The 17448-nt window shown below is 47.9% G+C and overlaps 1 protein-coding gene across 1 annotated transcript in view; it reads left to right on the top strand.

The window, feature by feature from the left end:
* The window catches only part of RALA (RAS like proto-oncogene A), a 278211-nt gene extending 262970 nt beyond the window's left edge, over positions 1–15241 (top strand). Inside the window, exon 5 of the mRNA XM_078688206.1 lies at positions 13344–15241. Within this exon, the coding sequence (XP_078544332.1) occupies positions 13344–13466 (123 nt within the window). The 3' untranslated portion in view covers positions 13467–15241. The remainder of the gene's footprint in view (positions 1–13343) is intronic.
* The last annotated feature ends 2207 nt before the right edge of the window (positions 15242–17448 follow it).

Genomic DNA, 17448 nt, shown 5'->3' with positions numbered 1-17448 from the left:
ACTGCTCGTCTATGACAGCCTGTTTACGGCGTCGAAGATGGCCTAGTCTATGATGGCCTCGTCTATGACTGCTCGTCTAGGACAGCCTGTCTATGGCGTCGACGATGGCCTAGTCTACGATGGCCTCATCTACGAGGGCTCGTCTTCGATGGCTCATCTACGACGGCATCGTCATCGACGGCCTCGTCTATGACTGCTCGTCTACGACGGCCTGTCTACGGCGTCGATGATGGCCTAGTCTACCATGGCCTAGTCTACCATGGCCTAGTCTACCATGGCCTAGTCTACCATGGCCTTGTCTACCATGGCCTTGTCTACCAAGGCCTCATCTACGATTGCTCCTCTACGATGGCTCCTCATCGACGGCCTCGTCTACGACGGATCGTCTATGATGTCGCCTACGACGGCCTCGTCTATGACTGCTCGTCTACGACGGCATAGTCTATGACGCCGATCTCGTCGACGGACCCGTCGACGAGGGAAATTCCGACAATTTTGGAATCTCTTATAATGTGGTAGAGAGGGCTGCTCAACATTTTAAGATCTCAATGGTCTCTCAAGAACAGGTCTGCTTCTTGTATGACTTCACAGAACCTCTCAAGAAGGCAGTAAGGTCAATACCGATTATCGATTACCTATAGTCAGAAGGGGTAAAGGTCATGCAGAACCCCTCCTCTGTATCACCAGTGATCCCTCAGTTGGATAAGTATAGGGCGCCAGATACAGCACCCGCGTGTTTAACAGGGCATCCTAAGCCGGACTCCGTGGTGACACAGGCGGCCTAGAAGACCTCCAGGAATACTTCGGCCCCTTTGTCGCTTCCTCCTGGTAAGGAGATAAGAAGAGTGGACAACATTGGAAACAGGTTTTCCTCAATATCGGCAATGACGGTAAAGGCCGCGAAGCACACATAGCCCCATAGCTGTCGGAATTGCCAGATTCATCCAAAGAGGAAGTAAAGAGGTTTCTGCTAGATGATGAAGCATCGACGTCAAACTATAGACTGCGCGATGGATATATCTATGACAGGGTTCCGCCAGTTGGCTGGAGCAGCAGTCTTGCGGCTCCAAGGATGGCTAAAGGCAACCTCTTTCCGTCCTGAGGTGCAAACAAAGATTTTGGGCATGCCATATGTTAGCCAGTTACTATTTGGCACGAAAAATTGATGAAGCAGACACTGCGAGACCTTTGGGCACTCTTCAGTATAAGAACCAGTCCTGTTGTAGAAATAGAGGAAGAGGACAGTCTTCCTACAGAGGAAATTATTAATACAGGTCTTCCTGCCCTTCAGGCCAGAGTAGACCGCAATACCAACAGCGCCAACAACAGCAAAACAAGCAATCCTCTTTTGGGAGGACGTCCTTTCAAGGTACAGGACAGCGGAAATAACAAAAATCTATGGCTGCTTCTATGAGAGATCTCGATTATGCTGCAGAAAGGAGCAATAGAGAGTACCTCCATCTCAGAAGGGTAAAGGTTTTTCTTCTTGCTTCTTTTGATCCAGAATAAAGACAAGAAGTGGAGACCAATCTTGGACCATAGGGCCCTCAACAAATTCCTAAGTAGTCGTTTCGCATGGTAACGATCCAGGAGGTCTTGTAACTACTGTAACAGCAGGATTTTAGGGCATCCCTAGACATACAGGACGTTTACTTCCATATCCCAATTCACAGGAATCACAAAAAGGTACTTGCGATTTGCAGTAGCGGGCGGACACTTGCAGTTTCGCGTTCTGCCCTTCGGGCTCAAGTCTGCACCGCGCATATTCACGAAATGTCATATCCCGGTGGCGGCATATCTCAGACAGTGCCATCACCAAGTCTTTCCGTATCTGGATGACTGGCTGGTCAGGACTCCATCCTTAGAAGACGCGTCCAGGTCTTCCAACGCCTCTTAAAAGCTTTTCGATTGCTAGGGTCTCACCCTCAATCAGGAAAAATCGGTCCTACAACCTTCTCAGTGCATCAGTTTCCTAGGTGCAACCCTGGACACACGGTCAGCAAAAGCTTTCCCATCCAGAAAGAGGATGTACAAGCCCCTTGCACTAGCTGCTATAGTAGCCTCGAAGAAAGTCTTGACAGTCCGTCACTTCAAATCCCTCCTGGGGACGTCAGCGTGTATCCTCCTGATTCCTCACTGTCGACTACGAATGAGGAATCTACAGGAGGCACTCTTGAAGCAGTGGGTCCAATGCACAGGGTCATTCGACGACCACATAAAAGTGAATCCTCAGATGGTCGGAGCCCTGCAATGATGGATGTCATCTCAAAACCTCTCTCAAGGCTTCATTCCTGCTTCCGGCTGCTCCTCATGTTGTCACAACAGGCGCCTCCTTGGAAGGCTGGGGAGCTTTTCTGCAAGAGCTACAGATAAGTGGGTAGTGGTCTCCTATGGAGAAGAAACTACATATCAATCTGCTCGAACTGCAGGCAGTCTTCCTGGCCCTTCAAGCTTTCCTGCCAAGAATAAAACATTCCCTGGTGCTCATCCGGACAGACAACACCACGACTAAGCACTACCTCAACAAAGAGGGAGGGACACGCTCGCTGACACACTATCGCGAGTTGCAAAAAATAATCTGGAATTGGCTCATACTCCACAATATAACCCTAAGAGCGGAATATGTCCCAGGCACGAAAAATGTGCTCTCCGACTTGTTGAGCAGGCAGAAAACATCGTCACACGAGTGGGAGCTAGATCAACAAATTATCAACCAGATCTTCTCCAGATGGGGCACGCCGCAAATCGATCTATTTGCGACGACAATGAACACCAAATGCCCACACTTCGCAAGTTGGCATCCCCAGTCAGGGTCTCTAGGGAATGCATCTTCCATCGCATGGCGCAATGTCGTTGCGTACGCCTTTCCGCCATTCCCGATGCTTCCCAGAGTCCTCAGGAAAATTTAGGTGGAGCCTTGTACTCTAATTTTAATAGCCCCAACTTGGCCGAGGCAACATTGGTTCACAGAGCTCCACCGTCTATTCCTGGAGCCGCCGGTCCACCTGCGGCAGTATCTATCTCTGCTTACAATGAACAACAATAAAGTTCAACATCTGGATCTGAGGTCTCTCAGGTTAGTCGCCTGGCTCCTGAGTTCAGAGAGTTCCACAATCTGAATATTCCACAAGACTGTAGACATTGTTGCCAGAGCAAGGGCGGATGATTCAGAAAAGGGGGTGGTGATGAACAGAGTGTCTGAATTAAGCAGACCACTCTTACCCAGTCCAAAGATCAGGGCTTGATCCATCACCGTTATTTAGCTCACTGCCCCATCCCAGCTCAGAACCTGGCTATATGCAAATTAGTCTGTCCCTGGCCCAGTGCATCATGGGAACAGGGCAGACCAAACTACCAAGCCAATTCTTCACCAGAAAGGAGACAAGGGCGGATAGCACGACCAAGACGTATTCCCTGAAATGGAAGCGCTTTTGTGTTTGGTGTGCAGATAACGGGATTCGGCCTTTCTCCACATCAGCGGAGCAAATATTACCTTATCTATTACATCTGGCACAGTCTGGCCTAGCCCACTCCTCCATTAAAGTACACTTAGCAGCAATATCTCGTTATAAAGAACTTCATTGAGTCCATCGCTCTGGTCAAGCGGGTTGATTAAGCAATTTCTAAAACGATTATACAGATCTTTCCCGCCAGTAAGGATGTTGCCACCTGCCTGGCATCTCAATGTGGTTCTTAACCAGCTCATGAAACATCCGTTCAAACCAGAACACAGAGCTGACCTAAAGTATGCCTCGTGGAAATCAGCACTCCTCCTGACGCTCACATCTGTAAGGGGGGTCAGTGAGCTACAGGCGTTTTCAATCCAGGATCTTTTTCTACAGTTTAATAACGACAGAGTAATCCTGAGAACCAATCCTAGATTTATCTCAAAAGTCCCGTTGGACTTCCATCTAAATGAACCTGTGGTTCTGCGTTCCTTCTTTCCGAACCCAAGCACGGCAGCCGAGAGATCGCTGCTTTCTTTGGATCTCAAGCGATGCTTGAAGTTTACACTGACAAAACGAAAACATTCAGGAAATCTAACCAGCTATTCATAGCTTACAGCAGACCTAGAAAATGTCTACCGCTTGCCAAGCAGAGCATCTCCAGATGGATTTCTGCAGCCATTGCTTTCTGTCATGACCAAGCTGGACAGCCATTGCATTCCAAAGTGAGAGCGCACTCCACGAAAGCCATGTCCACTTCTTTAGCTCTCTTTGCAGGGGTGCCAGTCATTGGCATTTGCAGGGCGGCAACATGGAAGTCGCCGCATACCTTCACTAGGCACTACTGCCTGGATATGGAGCTGATGACTGATGCAGCAGTGAGACAATCAGTGTTACGCCATCTTTTCAGTAAGGTGAGCCTTCCTCCGTCCCTCCATCCTACTCTGGTGTGCACATTTCTTTAGTAATACTTATTGTGGAGGTCTAATGATGGTTCATGCTCGCATGATGTGTCTTATCTAAGGACTTGTATATGCTGTTCCATCAGAAATGTGCACTCTGCATTGCTTGCTACTCTGATTCAGGCATGTGAATCTATGAAAGACACCCATAATACTGGATAAGAAATGCGTTACTTACCTGTAACTGCAGTTATCCAGTATTGGTGTCTGTCATAGATTCACATGCAACCCTCCCACCTCCCCTGGAAGGACTCACCTAACTCTCTGTGTCACGCCTACTTAGCTTAGTGTGTACGAAAATCTGAGGAACTGAGGCTCCTGCCAGGAAGGTTCTAGAGGGAGGTGATAGCTGATTGGCTCTTCTCTAGAGTTTGGTCCTTTTTACAAAAGGACATGGATATGTTACTAAGGTGAGGCCTTTAGGCCTACTATTCTCTATGTATGTCTATAAGACATTACTTTTCTATGTACCGGAGACTCCCGTCTCGACGACGGGGAATGATTCAGGCATGTGAATCTATGAAAGACACCAATACTGGATAACTGCAGTTACAGGTAAGTAACGCATTTTTATAGGTATATATGCGTCTATATATAATGGCAGGTATAGGACTATACCTAAGCAAGGGGTGATTACACGACCTTGCCCCAGCTGAGTGATCAGCCAGTTGTCAGTTTGAATGGCCAGCCATGGGTGGCATAATATATGCTGCAGCCCCTGGTAGGCCTTGGATGCACCTATGACCTGGGTACCTATGGTACACTATGCAGTGGCTCACAAGGTGACCCAACATCCAATTAGGTATGTACCTAAATTACATGGAGTCCATTTTACAGTGAGAGCAGATAGCCTGGGGCCCTGATTAGCAGGATCCCAGGCCAACTAAGTCGAAAACCAGCTAAACACTAGGCAAAAAATCTGGGGTAACCATAGTCAGGTATCCACCTTCCTACAACTGTCACCCCTGAGGCAAGATGGGAGCTAGGGGTCAAGGCTGCCTTAAAGGCACGGTGCCAGTTTATTGTTACTGTTTATGTGGGTTAGCTTTTCAGCTTTCTACACTGATGTTTTCTCTACAATGCAGCCTATGTGCTGACAATGTTTTCACTTTCCTTGCAGAATTACCTTTTCTGCTGTATAATAAAGCAGTTTTCAAAGGCTTTCTTTCTCCCTGCTTTATTGGAATGTATTTCTGTGCAAAGACTTCTCTTGCAGCATTGTTCGGCATGTCTAGGGCAGGTTGCATGATATGTTTTTATGTATGTATATACATATATATACATATATATAGAGCTGCATATATGGCTTTCACATATGTGTTTCCGGGGTCCCACGCATGGGCGTGAATATTCATGTGCCTATGACTTTAATTAGAATACCCCTGGAAGAGAACTAGGATTACAGGTAAGTAACTAATCCTTATTTGCACATATCCGAATTTGTGGGCATCCATACTAGCAATTGATTTGGAGGGCATTTTTCAAAATGACCTTTTTCCACACACTTACGTTTGGAAGGCACAAATGCAGAGAAATAGAATTGGTAATAACACTTCTATGTTTGCCTAAGTCTCGTGATAAAAATGGTATCTCCGTTGTGTGGGTAGACCTAGTGCCCTCGACAGGAAATTGCCCAAAACACAACATGAGGTACAAAAGGGGGTGGTGATGAACGAGTATCTGAACCAATCAAACACTCACACCCAGTCAAAAGATCTGGGTTTGATCCATCACCGTTCTTTAGCCCACTCTGCCACCTCAGTTCAGCAAATCAGTCTGACCCTGTGCCTCATTGGAACAGTCCAACCCGAACTGCCAAGCCATGCCTTCCCTGGACCGGAAACAAGCTTCCGAGGACCGGTTTCTGGCATTACAGCCGTCTTCAGCCCGGCTTGCTTGAATCCAGTGGCAAAGTCTTGGCTTGGCAGTTCGGGCTGGACTGTTCCCATGAGGCACAGGGTCAGACTGATTTGCATATAGCCATGTCTGAACTGGGGTGGCAGAGTGGGCTAAAGAACGGTGATGGATCAAACCCAGAACTTTTGACTGGGTGTGAGTGTTTGATTGGTTCAGATGCTCTGTCCATCACCACCCCCTTTTGTACCAAAACACAACATGGACACACATCACATTTTTCCACTGAAAACTGACCCTTTTTTGCAATGTGCCTAGCTGTGGATTTTGGTCCCTAGCTCAGCCGGCGTCTAGGGAAACCTAGCAAACCTCCAAATTCTTTTCAACTATACACCCAAGGTAATCCAGGGTTGATTGATTTGTGAGACACTAACCAGGTTCTGTTACCCAGAATCCCTTGCAAAACAACATTTGTCTTAAAAAAAAACATTTTCTCCACATTTCTGTGGTGGAAACTTCTGGAATCTGCGTGTAGCCGCAAACATCCGTCCACCCGGCATTCCCCCTAGTCAACCGATAAAAATGGTACCTCATTTGTATGGTAGGCCTAGTGCCTGCAACAGGAAACCGCTCAAAACGTATTGTGGAGACATCAAAATTATCTATCCCAAAACAACCTGGTTTTGAACCGGGGGCAAGTGCGCTTTTATGCCCCAGGCTCAGCAGCCATCTTGTGAAACCTACCAAACCCAGGCATTTCTGAAAACTAGACCCCCAGAGGAGTCCAGGGATGTGTGGATCCCCCAACATTTTCTTACCCAACATTTTCTGCAAACCTAACATTTTGCCAAACAATTGCATTTACCTAACATTTCTGTCTGGGATGACCTCACTGACACGCATTTCCTACCACTCAGTGTTCCCCTTGGGTTCCCTATAAAAATGAGACCTCACTTGGGTGATCCCAAAAGCAGAGTCAGCCTAAAAACGATTAAAACTAAATTGCACTTATGATCACACTGACATATCCCCTCAATCTCTACATATTTTTGGTCCTTCCCTGTCGCAGGCGCTTTGACCAACTGCACAATTGAAGTATGTAGGAGAGTAGGGTCTGCAATCCTATGATCACCCAGATTTTTGCTTTTTGCTGCACTGGTTTACGACTTTCCCTGGCTGTGGGCCTGCTAATCAGACCCACAGCCTAGCTGTTCTCTCTATCCAAATTGTACTCAGGTACTGAATTGGCACTGGGCCCTCTCCAAGTCCCTGTACCCAGGGCTGAGGTGTACCCAGAAGTCTCCCAGGGGCTGAAGCATGTATTATGCCACCCCTGGGCTGACTAACTAAACTGACACAACTGGCTGCACGACAGCTGGGGCAAGGTGGTGTACTCACCCTTTGCTTTAGATATAGTATACCTATATCTAACCCTAAAATGGACACACAGATCTCCTATCAGTCACTCCTATGGCAGGCCTTAACAATCCTGAAGGCAGAGTGCTTGGAATCGTGTGAGATGGCGCTCTGGCATGAGCTGGGCCTGTCTGCGGCTTTCGGGATCCATCCCTTGGCCGTTTCCATGATATCGCATACCATATACTCTTAAGTGCATTATAATCCTCGCGGTTATATGCCAACTCTGGTATCGCTTTATCAAAACATGTCGAGTAAGGTGTCATACGAATTGGAATACTAACCCCTCGCCAATTCTGGCGACGGGGTTAGCATTCCACCCTTCTAGAGGGACACGACATGTATGTAACCCCTAACCCCGGTTAAAGTCAAACAGAGCCTCAGCTCCACAAAATGGATGCTGCCACCGAGACACAAGTCTGCCCTCCTGCTGCTGGGAGTCCTCCCAGAGCAGGAGATAAGGACAAAGGGTTTCCTGCCAGGGGCGGTGCCAGCACCGTCCCAGACAGGGTTTTGTGTATTGTAGGTAGGCAGGGCTTTAGAGGAAGGTGACTGCACGTGGCACCCCGGTGCTCACTGTGCATAGGCTGGCTGGAACCAGTTCCAGGGTCACTCCAGACCCTGTCCTGGGGAAAAGCCCGCCAAGGAAGTGGGTGTAACCACCCCCCTCCTAGTCCCACCCCTAGGGCAGGACTTAGTCGCGTGCCAGCCCCTTTTTACAGGATAAAGGTAGGAACTGGCCCCCTTCCAAATCAGATCATCTTTGAATCCTGAAACTACTTTCCACGAAAGGAACTCAAGACTTCTTCCTAAGATTTCTCCCTTGTGACTAAGGAGTAGTCACCCTGCCTCCGCAGGCACCATCTTAAAGAACACTGCGGTCTGCTGCAAGTCTCTCCTCCGGATCAAGACTGCCCAGCTCGACGAGAACCGGCTTCCCTGGCACCTCTGACCTCTACCTGCATCATCAGTCACGCTGAGATTCGTGGGTGTGACGAGACCTCGAGGGACCGGCCATCTTCAAGACTGCACGACTTCTTTCCAGCAAGCCCGCCGAGTAATTTCCTGGTGAGTGCTTTGGGGTCCGAGAAGCCCCGACCCTGAGCAGCTCCAGCACCGAAGTGCAGCCTCCCAGCATCTCCACGATCTGCGTGGGGCCCTTCTGCTTTTTGCTGCTCACCGCGTTGTTTGGCTACTAGCCCGCTGGCTTGTGGCCTTCTGAACGACGCCCGACGACATTTCTGCTGCTGGTCTGGTTGCTCCAGGCTGGCCCTTGCTCCCTTCCAAAAGAGGAGCACCCCGGACCCTCCTGGTCCACTCAAGACGCCATTTTGAGTCCACCGCGTGGGCTTGAATTAGCCAAGGCTTGTTGCCCAATCCTGGGTAACTTCGACGCCGACAGCTTCATCCATCGTGGGACAGCTCGCCTCTCCATCCTGGTCGCCGACAACGCCTCCTGGTCCGTGAGATCTGCAGAGCCAGCGTCGCCCACTCACCTAGTCGAGGTGACTTCGCCCGGTGCCATCCTGGTGCCCACTTAATCACTGGCTAGTGATTCAAGAACTTGGTCCCCTCTGCTTTCAGGTTTTCTTCTTCCTTGATCCAGGCTTGGATCCATCGAACTTTCCTTCACTGGTCGCCTGCCAGCAACTTCCTTCTTCCAGGCTCCTGGTCCGGCAACGAGATCCCCGACGTCTTTTCAGACCTATGCAGCTGCAGCCCCTGGGCTAGGTAACTTCGGCACTTCGGTGTCCCAGCATAGCCTCACTATCCTAGGGTCAGGATCCACTGTCGTTTTCTTCCTACCAGGTCGGGTTCGCCCGTGAACACTAACTTTGCCTTTACTAGCTTCCATAGACTTTGTCCCGCATCCCGCGTGGGAGTGCACACTCTGCACCCGAGCCCCCTAGGCCTCCTAGAAGTAATCTAACGATTCTATAGTCAAGTCCTAGCGAGTCCAAAGCCTATTAGTACTGTACTTACCTGCTAGTAATTTCGCATTCCACTTTTAAAGTATATGGTTTTTCGTGCCCCTCGGGCATTTGTGTATAACGTGCTAACTTAAGTATTTTCGTAAGAGTTTTGTTGTGTGCCTAGCACCCTGTCCTCATAAAGAGTACAGGGTTGTTGTGATTCTAATAAATACACTGTTTATTTTCATAACACTTGTGTGGTGTCCTTTCACTGGGTGTTCAAGGGGTAATGTGATGGTAAAACAGCTGGCTTAACACGCCCTCTAGAGTCTTAGCCTTAGACTGCTCGTATCCATGCTACTAGGATAGCTGGTCTATAAGGTTGACTTACAACCAATCATCAATAAGGGTTGTTTGGACTGATATATAATGATCACTAGAATAGTGAGCACTGCACATCAGGCCAACTTCTCACAAAGTATCATTTTACTCAGGAGACCGAGGGGGGGGGGGGGGGGGGGGGGTTACGCTTTGTGCCGATGTGGTGATCCCACAAAGAAATGTGAAGAAAATGCACTTTTTCGCTACGTTTGAGGTTTGCAGGGAATCTGGGTAAGAACACATTGGGAGAACCATGCAAGCCACACCTCTGTGGAGTCCCCAGGCTGTCTATTTCTTAAAAAGGTCTGGGGTTGGTAGGTTTCCTTGATTGCCGCAAGAGGCTGGGACCAAAAATTCAGGTGAGCCCCTTGCAAAACTAAATTGTTTTGTGATGGATAATATTGGTGTCTCCGCAATACATTTTGGGCCTCTCCTTGATGCAGGCACTTGGCCCACCCACACAAGTGAGGTAGCATTTTGTCAGAAGACCTGGGGGACACTGGGTGGTAGGAAATTTGTGCCAGCCGGAGATCCCACCACTTTCCCACACCAAAATGTTAAAAAACAATATGGTTTTGTCAATTAATCAAATTTACAAGACTTCTGGGTAAGAAACCTTGTGGGATCCACACAAAACATACCACATATTATTCCCTTGGTGACAAGTTTCCAAAAAGGTGTGAGGGTAAAAGCTGTTCACTACTGAAAGCAACAAAAATATCAAAACATTACTGCACACGCATCTACTAGTCAATCACAGGCCTTTTGGTTGGATTTGGCACGCGGGTCAGTAAATGGTTCATAAAAAAAGCTTTACTCACCAATGACTTTACAAAATACAGTCCGCAAAATACATTGTTAATAATTTCAACATTCGATTGAAAAACCACTGACTGACGGCTTGTGAGCCACTTCAAGTCACCTACCGTTTACAGTCCATTCACACACTTTTCATGCATCAGACACAGAAAGCCATTCACACTGCCAGCTGTGGGCCCAACACAATATAACAGATTTACAAACTGCGCCATTCACGGGCCCATCACGCTCATACGCCAACAGCAAGAACACACCTATCTCACCGCCAAGCACCCAAACATCAGACAACTGACACACACCTCAAGCAAGTAAGTACACATACTAGCTACCATACACCAACAAACCTCAAGTTCACGCACACCGCCAGGCGCCTCTGTACACGCACTGTCTGCCAAGTGCCACTCCACGCGCACCAAGCGCCAGTCCACATGCGCCACCTGTCAACCACCAGTCCATTTGCGCCGCCTGCCAAGCGCCGCCCTGCATGCTCCGCCTGCCTGGGTCTGGTCCGCACGCGCCGCCTGCCTGGGTCTGGTCCGCACGCGCCGCCTGCCTGGATCTGGTCCGCACGCGCCGCCTGCCTGGGTCTGGTCCGCACGCGCCGCCTGCCTGGGTCTGGTCCGAACGCGCCGCCTGGCTGGGTCTAGTCCGCACGCGCCGCCTGGCTGGGTCTGGTCCGCACACGCCGCCTGCCTGGGGCAGGGCCGCACGCGCCGCCTGCCAAGGGTCAGTCCACATACACCGTAGCTGAACTCAACCACACATACACACACTTTCCCTGGTGGTTGGTGGTTTACTGACCCCCCATTGGGGGTAGATTGCTCTAAAAATATGGCTGATCTGCCCCAACGTGTGCAGAAAACAGTCGCAATATTGCCCCAATAATGGGGTGTGACCCTTGCCCAAGGGCCCACTCCTTGACATGCAAATAAAGAACATCCCTGGTGTCTAATGGCTTCCAATCTGCCCCTGGAGGGCACGGAAAATGGCTAACGTATTGCTGCCATAATGGGGAGCGACCCTTTACCAAAGGCCGCTCCCCAACTTATAAATAAGTAAAATCCCATGTGTCTAGTGGCTTTCTGCCTCCCTTGGAGGCAGATGGGCCTAAAAATCCGATCTGCCCCAATGTTGGGCAGAAAAAGGCCAAAATATTGCCCTCATAATGGGGAGCGATTCTTGCCCCAGGGCGGCTGCTCTGCAACATTTAAATGCGTTGAATCCCAGGTGTCTTGTGGTGGATAGATGGGCCTAAAAATAAGGCAGATCAGCTCCCAGGGCGGGGGCAGGGGCAAACTATGCCGTTGTAATGGGGAGCGACTCTTGCTCAAGAGGCTGCTCCCCAACATATCAATAACTTGAACCCCTGGTGTCTGGTGGCATTCTGCCTACTTTTGGGCCGATGGGCCTAGAAATAAGGCCGATCTGCCCCCTGGCAGAAAACTGCCAAAACAGTGCCCAACTAAATAGATAGGGAGCAACTCCTGCCCAAGGGGCCGCTCCCATACACAAAATGTTTTTTAAAATCCCATGTGGTCTATTGGGTGCCTTCCGGCTGCGAGATCGCGGCCCCATTTGCGATCGCACAGCAGGAATACACTGCAGAGAGGCACCGGAGCATGGAAATACTCCTCCCCCTCTGTGCCTCTTTTTTTGTCCCCGTTTCCCCCAGGAGAAAAAACATATTTTTTCTCCTATTCGCTGGAAGCAATCAATGATTTCCAGTATGTCCCTGGTCTGCTGTGATGATGTTGATGTGCAGTGCGTGTGCTAACAGAGTGCCCACGGGGGGGGGGCGGGGCGGGGCGGGTAGTGCCAGCGATTCCCTCCTCTTCGCCCCCAGCACCCCGCCCCCCGCCCCCCCCAAAAAACCTCCCTTCCCCCCCATGGGTGGGTGCCAGACCAAAACCGTTACGTCCTTGACACACAAGCGCCACGGACGAGGACTTAAAGGTCAGGTCTTCAGCTCCTTATGAAATTCATGAAGAGAGGAGGAAGCATTGATGTGGAGTGGGAGGCTGTGCCATGCTTTAGGGTTCGTGTAAGAGAATTTCTGTCCTCCTGATCTAGTTTTGTGTATCAATGAGATGAGTGGAGTAGAAATCCTGTGGCGTGGAGATGTCTGGGTGGTTGATAGGAGATTCAACTGTTCAGGTAGGTAGGGCCTAAGTTGTGTAGTGCCTTGAATGTGTGAGGAGTTGGAAATAAGCCCCCTTGTGTAGTGGAGCTCCCCAAGGTATGGTGTGATGAGAGTTCTGTGTGGGAGGTTGAGGCTGAATCTGGCTGCTGAGTTCTGGATGGTTTGTAGTAGTCTAGTGTGTTTCTTGGTAATCCCAGAGTAGAAGTTGTTCCTATAATCCTACTTGCTGGTGGTGACAGTTTTTCCAGTGTTGCCTGCGAACCATTTCACATTATTTACATGTAAATATAATGAAGAGTTTAAATTCAAAGGTCCACATTTTCCGAGTATTACAAAATAACTGGCAAATATGGTTACCTACATATCTTAAATTCTTCTCACTTCGTGTTTTTGTTTTTTCCCCCTCTGGCAGGTATTTTTTGATTTAATGCGTGAAATTCGTGCCCGAAAAATGGAAGACAGTAAGGAGAAAAATGGGAAGAAGAAGAGAAAAAGTCTAGCTAAGAGAATCCGTGAAAGATGTTGCATTTTATAATCTAAGCCACACAATTACCTTTTCATTTTGTTTAAATAATAATGCCCCTAAATTTGAGCGCGCGCCGTTCAAGGTTTCAACAAACTGAAATACCATTTGCCTTCTGGAAATGGTTTATCACTAAAGACGTGAATTGGAACAATATCGAAATTGAGTTCACTAAAAAACCTTGATTATGGCCTTGCTGAGATGTTAAAAGCCTCTTCATCTGCCTTCGACAACATCATTCGACCAAATGCAGAAAGCGGAGTCCGTGGGCAATCTTAAACTGTAAAACAGGTTAGCACTCCGTGTGACTTTTTCCAGAGCCTACTTATGTCCGTCAACACATTTCACTCATTTTCATGTCCATACTTATTGTTTTATTGACATGGAAATAGAAAATAGCACAGCAAACAAATGTGGCTGCTCTATCGATCGGTTACAAGTTATGCAAATCCTTGACTGAAGCAGTGTGATTCATACTCTTTACATGCTGTTGCAAATGTTAGTGATTCTTATGTGAAATGATAAAGTAGATTAGTGGTGGTGTTAACCCTTCCTGTAACATTTCAGTATGCCTTAATTTGAAAGCGAACCATATTTCAGAGTATAAAATTCATGTGATGTGCAGTGTTTATGTGAAGGATAGCGCTAGGAACCAGATCTGTTTGGTCTTCAAACGTGTGCCATACTCATGAAACTCGAAGCACATCCTAGTCACCTGTAATGTAAGAACATTCTAGAACATTGATTTATAAATAAGCAATGAAAAGCTGTAATGCTGAAAGATGCGCTACAACATAGACTGTACAGGGCCTTTTGCACTACGCCCCTGTCCTTTACTTAATGACACTAACCCCAGAAACGCTGGGTGGCTGTGCACATGCTTTATCTGTTTGTCTGTACCGCTGACTGAGTGATAGTCAATATTGGCACTAATTAGAAGCTTTTTATTCAGCACTTACTGTTGAAAAACGTTGACCTTCTATGTCAAAATAGTATGTTTCTCTGTGTCTTTGGCTCTTCAGTGTCCGGAAGGCCGAATAAACTACAACACATTTTGTATTCTGCGCTTGCTTAAGTTTTGTTCTGTAAGAGAGCGATTATATTCTTTCGTTCCAGTTAACACTGAAAAAACAGCCCTGTTTTGCAGAACCTTGATTGGATATATCAATTGTTGCCATGCAGAGTCCCTGGATCACCATGCTTTGGCTCAGTTCATTCTATTTTCAGAATAGCACTGGGTTTTGGCCCAAAGACCCTTTCTCAAACAAAAATAAGGCAGTGTCTGTAATGGGCTTCGTGAAATTTATTATGGGTTAGTTAATATAAGAGCAAGGGAAAGGGTAATCAATTCCACGCATCACATTTGTATTTTTAATAGTTCTGTTTAAAGATTATTTGAGACCTAGTAAACGTATTCCTTTAAATGCTAATGAAATTGTGTTTTGGGTACTTTAGAACCCTAAAACTTCTGTCCTGTAAAATATGTATTTGTTATGGCATTTTTTGTAAAATTAACTCTAAGTATGTACAGTGTGCATCATTAAACTGAAGCTGAGGAGAAGTAAAAATGGCCACGTTGGCAATGCTTTAGTTTTCATTGTCATTTCTATAATGTAACCAGGGATTTTAACCACTAACGTTTCCACTTACTTTGATAACTCCATGATGAACACTGAGGTGAGATGAAGCCGGCAGCCGCAATCTAATGTGTGAGGCTGATGCCCTTTTCCAGTGCTTTTATTTGCTATTTGAGCCATTTGACAACAAATAAAACTTCACTTTTGTAACTTGTGTCCTGTGGTTACTAAAAAAAAAAAAAAAAGTGGGTGGGGATCTTTTGTGTGCTCTGATATATCTGGCTTTGGAACACCAGGATCTCGCAGATCAAGACAGAGGTGGAGGCACCCTGGCACTAGGTGAGTGTGGTTTGAGGTCCTAGCTGTGTAGCACTGTATGTGTGTATCAGTAGGTGGGGCTTAAGTGTAAATTGTATTTTGCTAGTTTAGTAACAGCAAAACTGCGGTATAAAAAACACAATATACTGACAAACATTTTAGGTGTTCTGGGTAAGCAAAAAAAGGTCCAGAGATCCTGTTCCTGGATGGATGGTATTGCCAAACTCTTATAGGTAAAGGGATGAGGTTAACTCGAGGTGCTGGACCTTACTGACCTCTTATTGTAAGAATAGGGAAACGGATGAGTACATGCGCCTCCTTAGTTAATTTTTAAAGTTCTTTTGATCAAGAAACTGCAAAGTTCCAATTTGATGTTTAGTTTTTAGGGCTCGCCTGGCGTTGGAGCGCGAAGCGCTCCCGCCAGCGAGTTCTATAGCCGCCTTGCTCCCTGTCAAGGGAGTAGCAGCTGTGAACGAGCCCGACACAGAGCTGGGAACGAGCCGACCCAGGTCTGTGAACGAGCTTCAAGGTTGAGCAGCTTGTGCACGTTTGTTGGACGTCAGGCTCTACTTCCTGAGGCGCCACAAGACCAATTATCCCAGCAGGAGTCTCCACTTCCTCAGGCGCTGCAACAATTATCACAGCATGAGACCCACTTATCACAGCATGTCAACAGGCGCCCCAGGCTGCTGGAGCACTCAACTATAATGAATGTGCAGTTGAGTGCTCCAGCAGCGTGGGGCGGCTCTCTGCATGGTGTGATAATTATCACTTTGGGGCCTCATGCTGTGATAATTACGGCGGCATGCTCTATTTGCAGCACTGAACATTTTCAAAGAAGGCGAAGCAGTGACATTCATTGAGACACTCACCCTCACGCCCTCACCCCTCACACACCTCCTCACCCTCACACACCTCCTCACCCTCACACCCTCACCTTCACACCCCCTCACACACACCCTCACATACCCTTACCAGCACAGCAAAACACAACACAGCACAGCAAAACACAACACAGCACAGCACAGCAAAACACAACACAACACAGCAAAACACAACACAACACAGCACAGCAAAACACAACACAGCACAGCAAAACACAGCACAGCACAACAAAACACAACACAGCACAACAGAGCAAAACACAGCACAGCACAGCAACACACAGCACAGCAAAACACAGCACAGCAAAACACAGCACAGCACAGCAAAACACAGCACAGCAAAACACAGCAAAGCACAACACAGCACAGCACAGCAAAGCACAACACAACACAGCACAGCAAAACACAACACAGCACAGCACAGCAAAACACAGCACAGGACAGCACAGCAAAGCACAGCAAAACACAGCACAGCAAAACACAGCACAACACAGCACAGCACAACACAGCACAGCAAAACACAGCATAACACAGCACAGCAAAGCACAGTACAGCAAAACACAACACAGCAAAGCACAGCACAGCAAAGCACAGCACAGCAAAACACAGCACAGCAAAACACAACACAGCAAAGCACAGCACAGCACAACACAGCACAGCAAAACACAACACAACCCTCACGCCCTCACCCCCTCACACACCTCATCACCCTCACACACCTCCTCACCCTCACACCCCCTCACACACACCCTCACATACCCTTACCAGCACAGCAAAACACAACACAGCACAGCAAAACACAACACAGCACAGTACAGCAAAACACAACACAGCACAGCAAAACACAACACAGCACAGCAAAACACAGCACAACACAGCACAGCAAAACACAACACAACACAGCACATCAAAACACAGCACAGGACAGCACAGCAAAGCACAGCACAGCAAAACACAGCACAGCAAAACACAGCACAGCAAAGCACAGCACAACACAGCACAGCACAGCACAACACAACACAGCACAACACAGCACAGCAAAACACAGCACAGCACAACACAGCAAAACACAGCAAAGCACAGCACAGCAAAACACAGCACAGCAAAACACAACACAGCACAGCAAAGCACAGCACAGCAAAACACAGCACAGCAAAACACAGGACAGCACAGCAAAGCAAAACACAGCACAACACAGCATAGCACAGCAAAACA

Source organism: Lissotriton helveticus, chromosome 4_1 (genome assembly GCF_964261635.1).
Source record: "Lissotriton helveticus chromosome 4_1, aLisHel1.1, whole genome shotgun sequence".
NCBI lineage: Eukaryota > Metazoa > Chordata > Amphibia > Caudata > Salamandridae > Lissotriton > Lissotriton helveticus.
The sequence above is the reverse complement of the archived record's forward strand: the minus strand, read 5'-3'. Positions and strand labels throughout refer to the sequence as shown.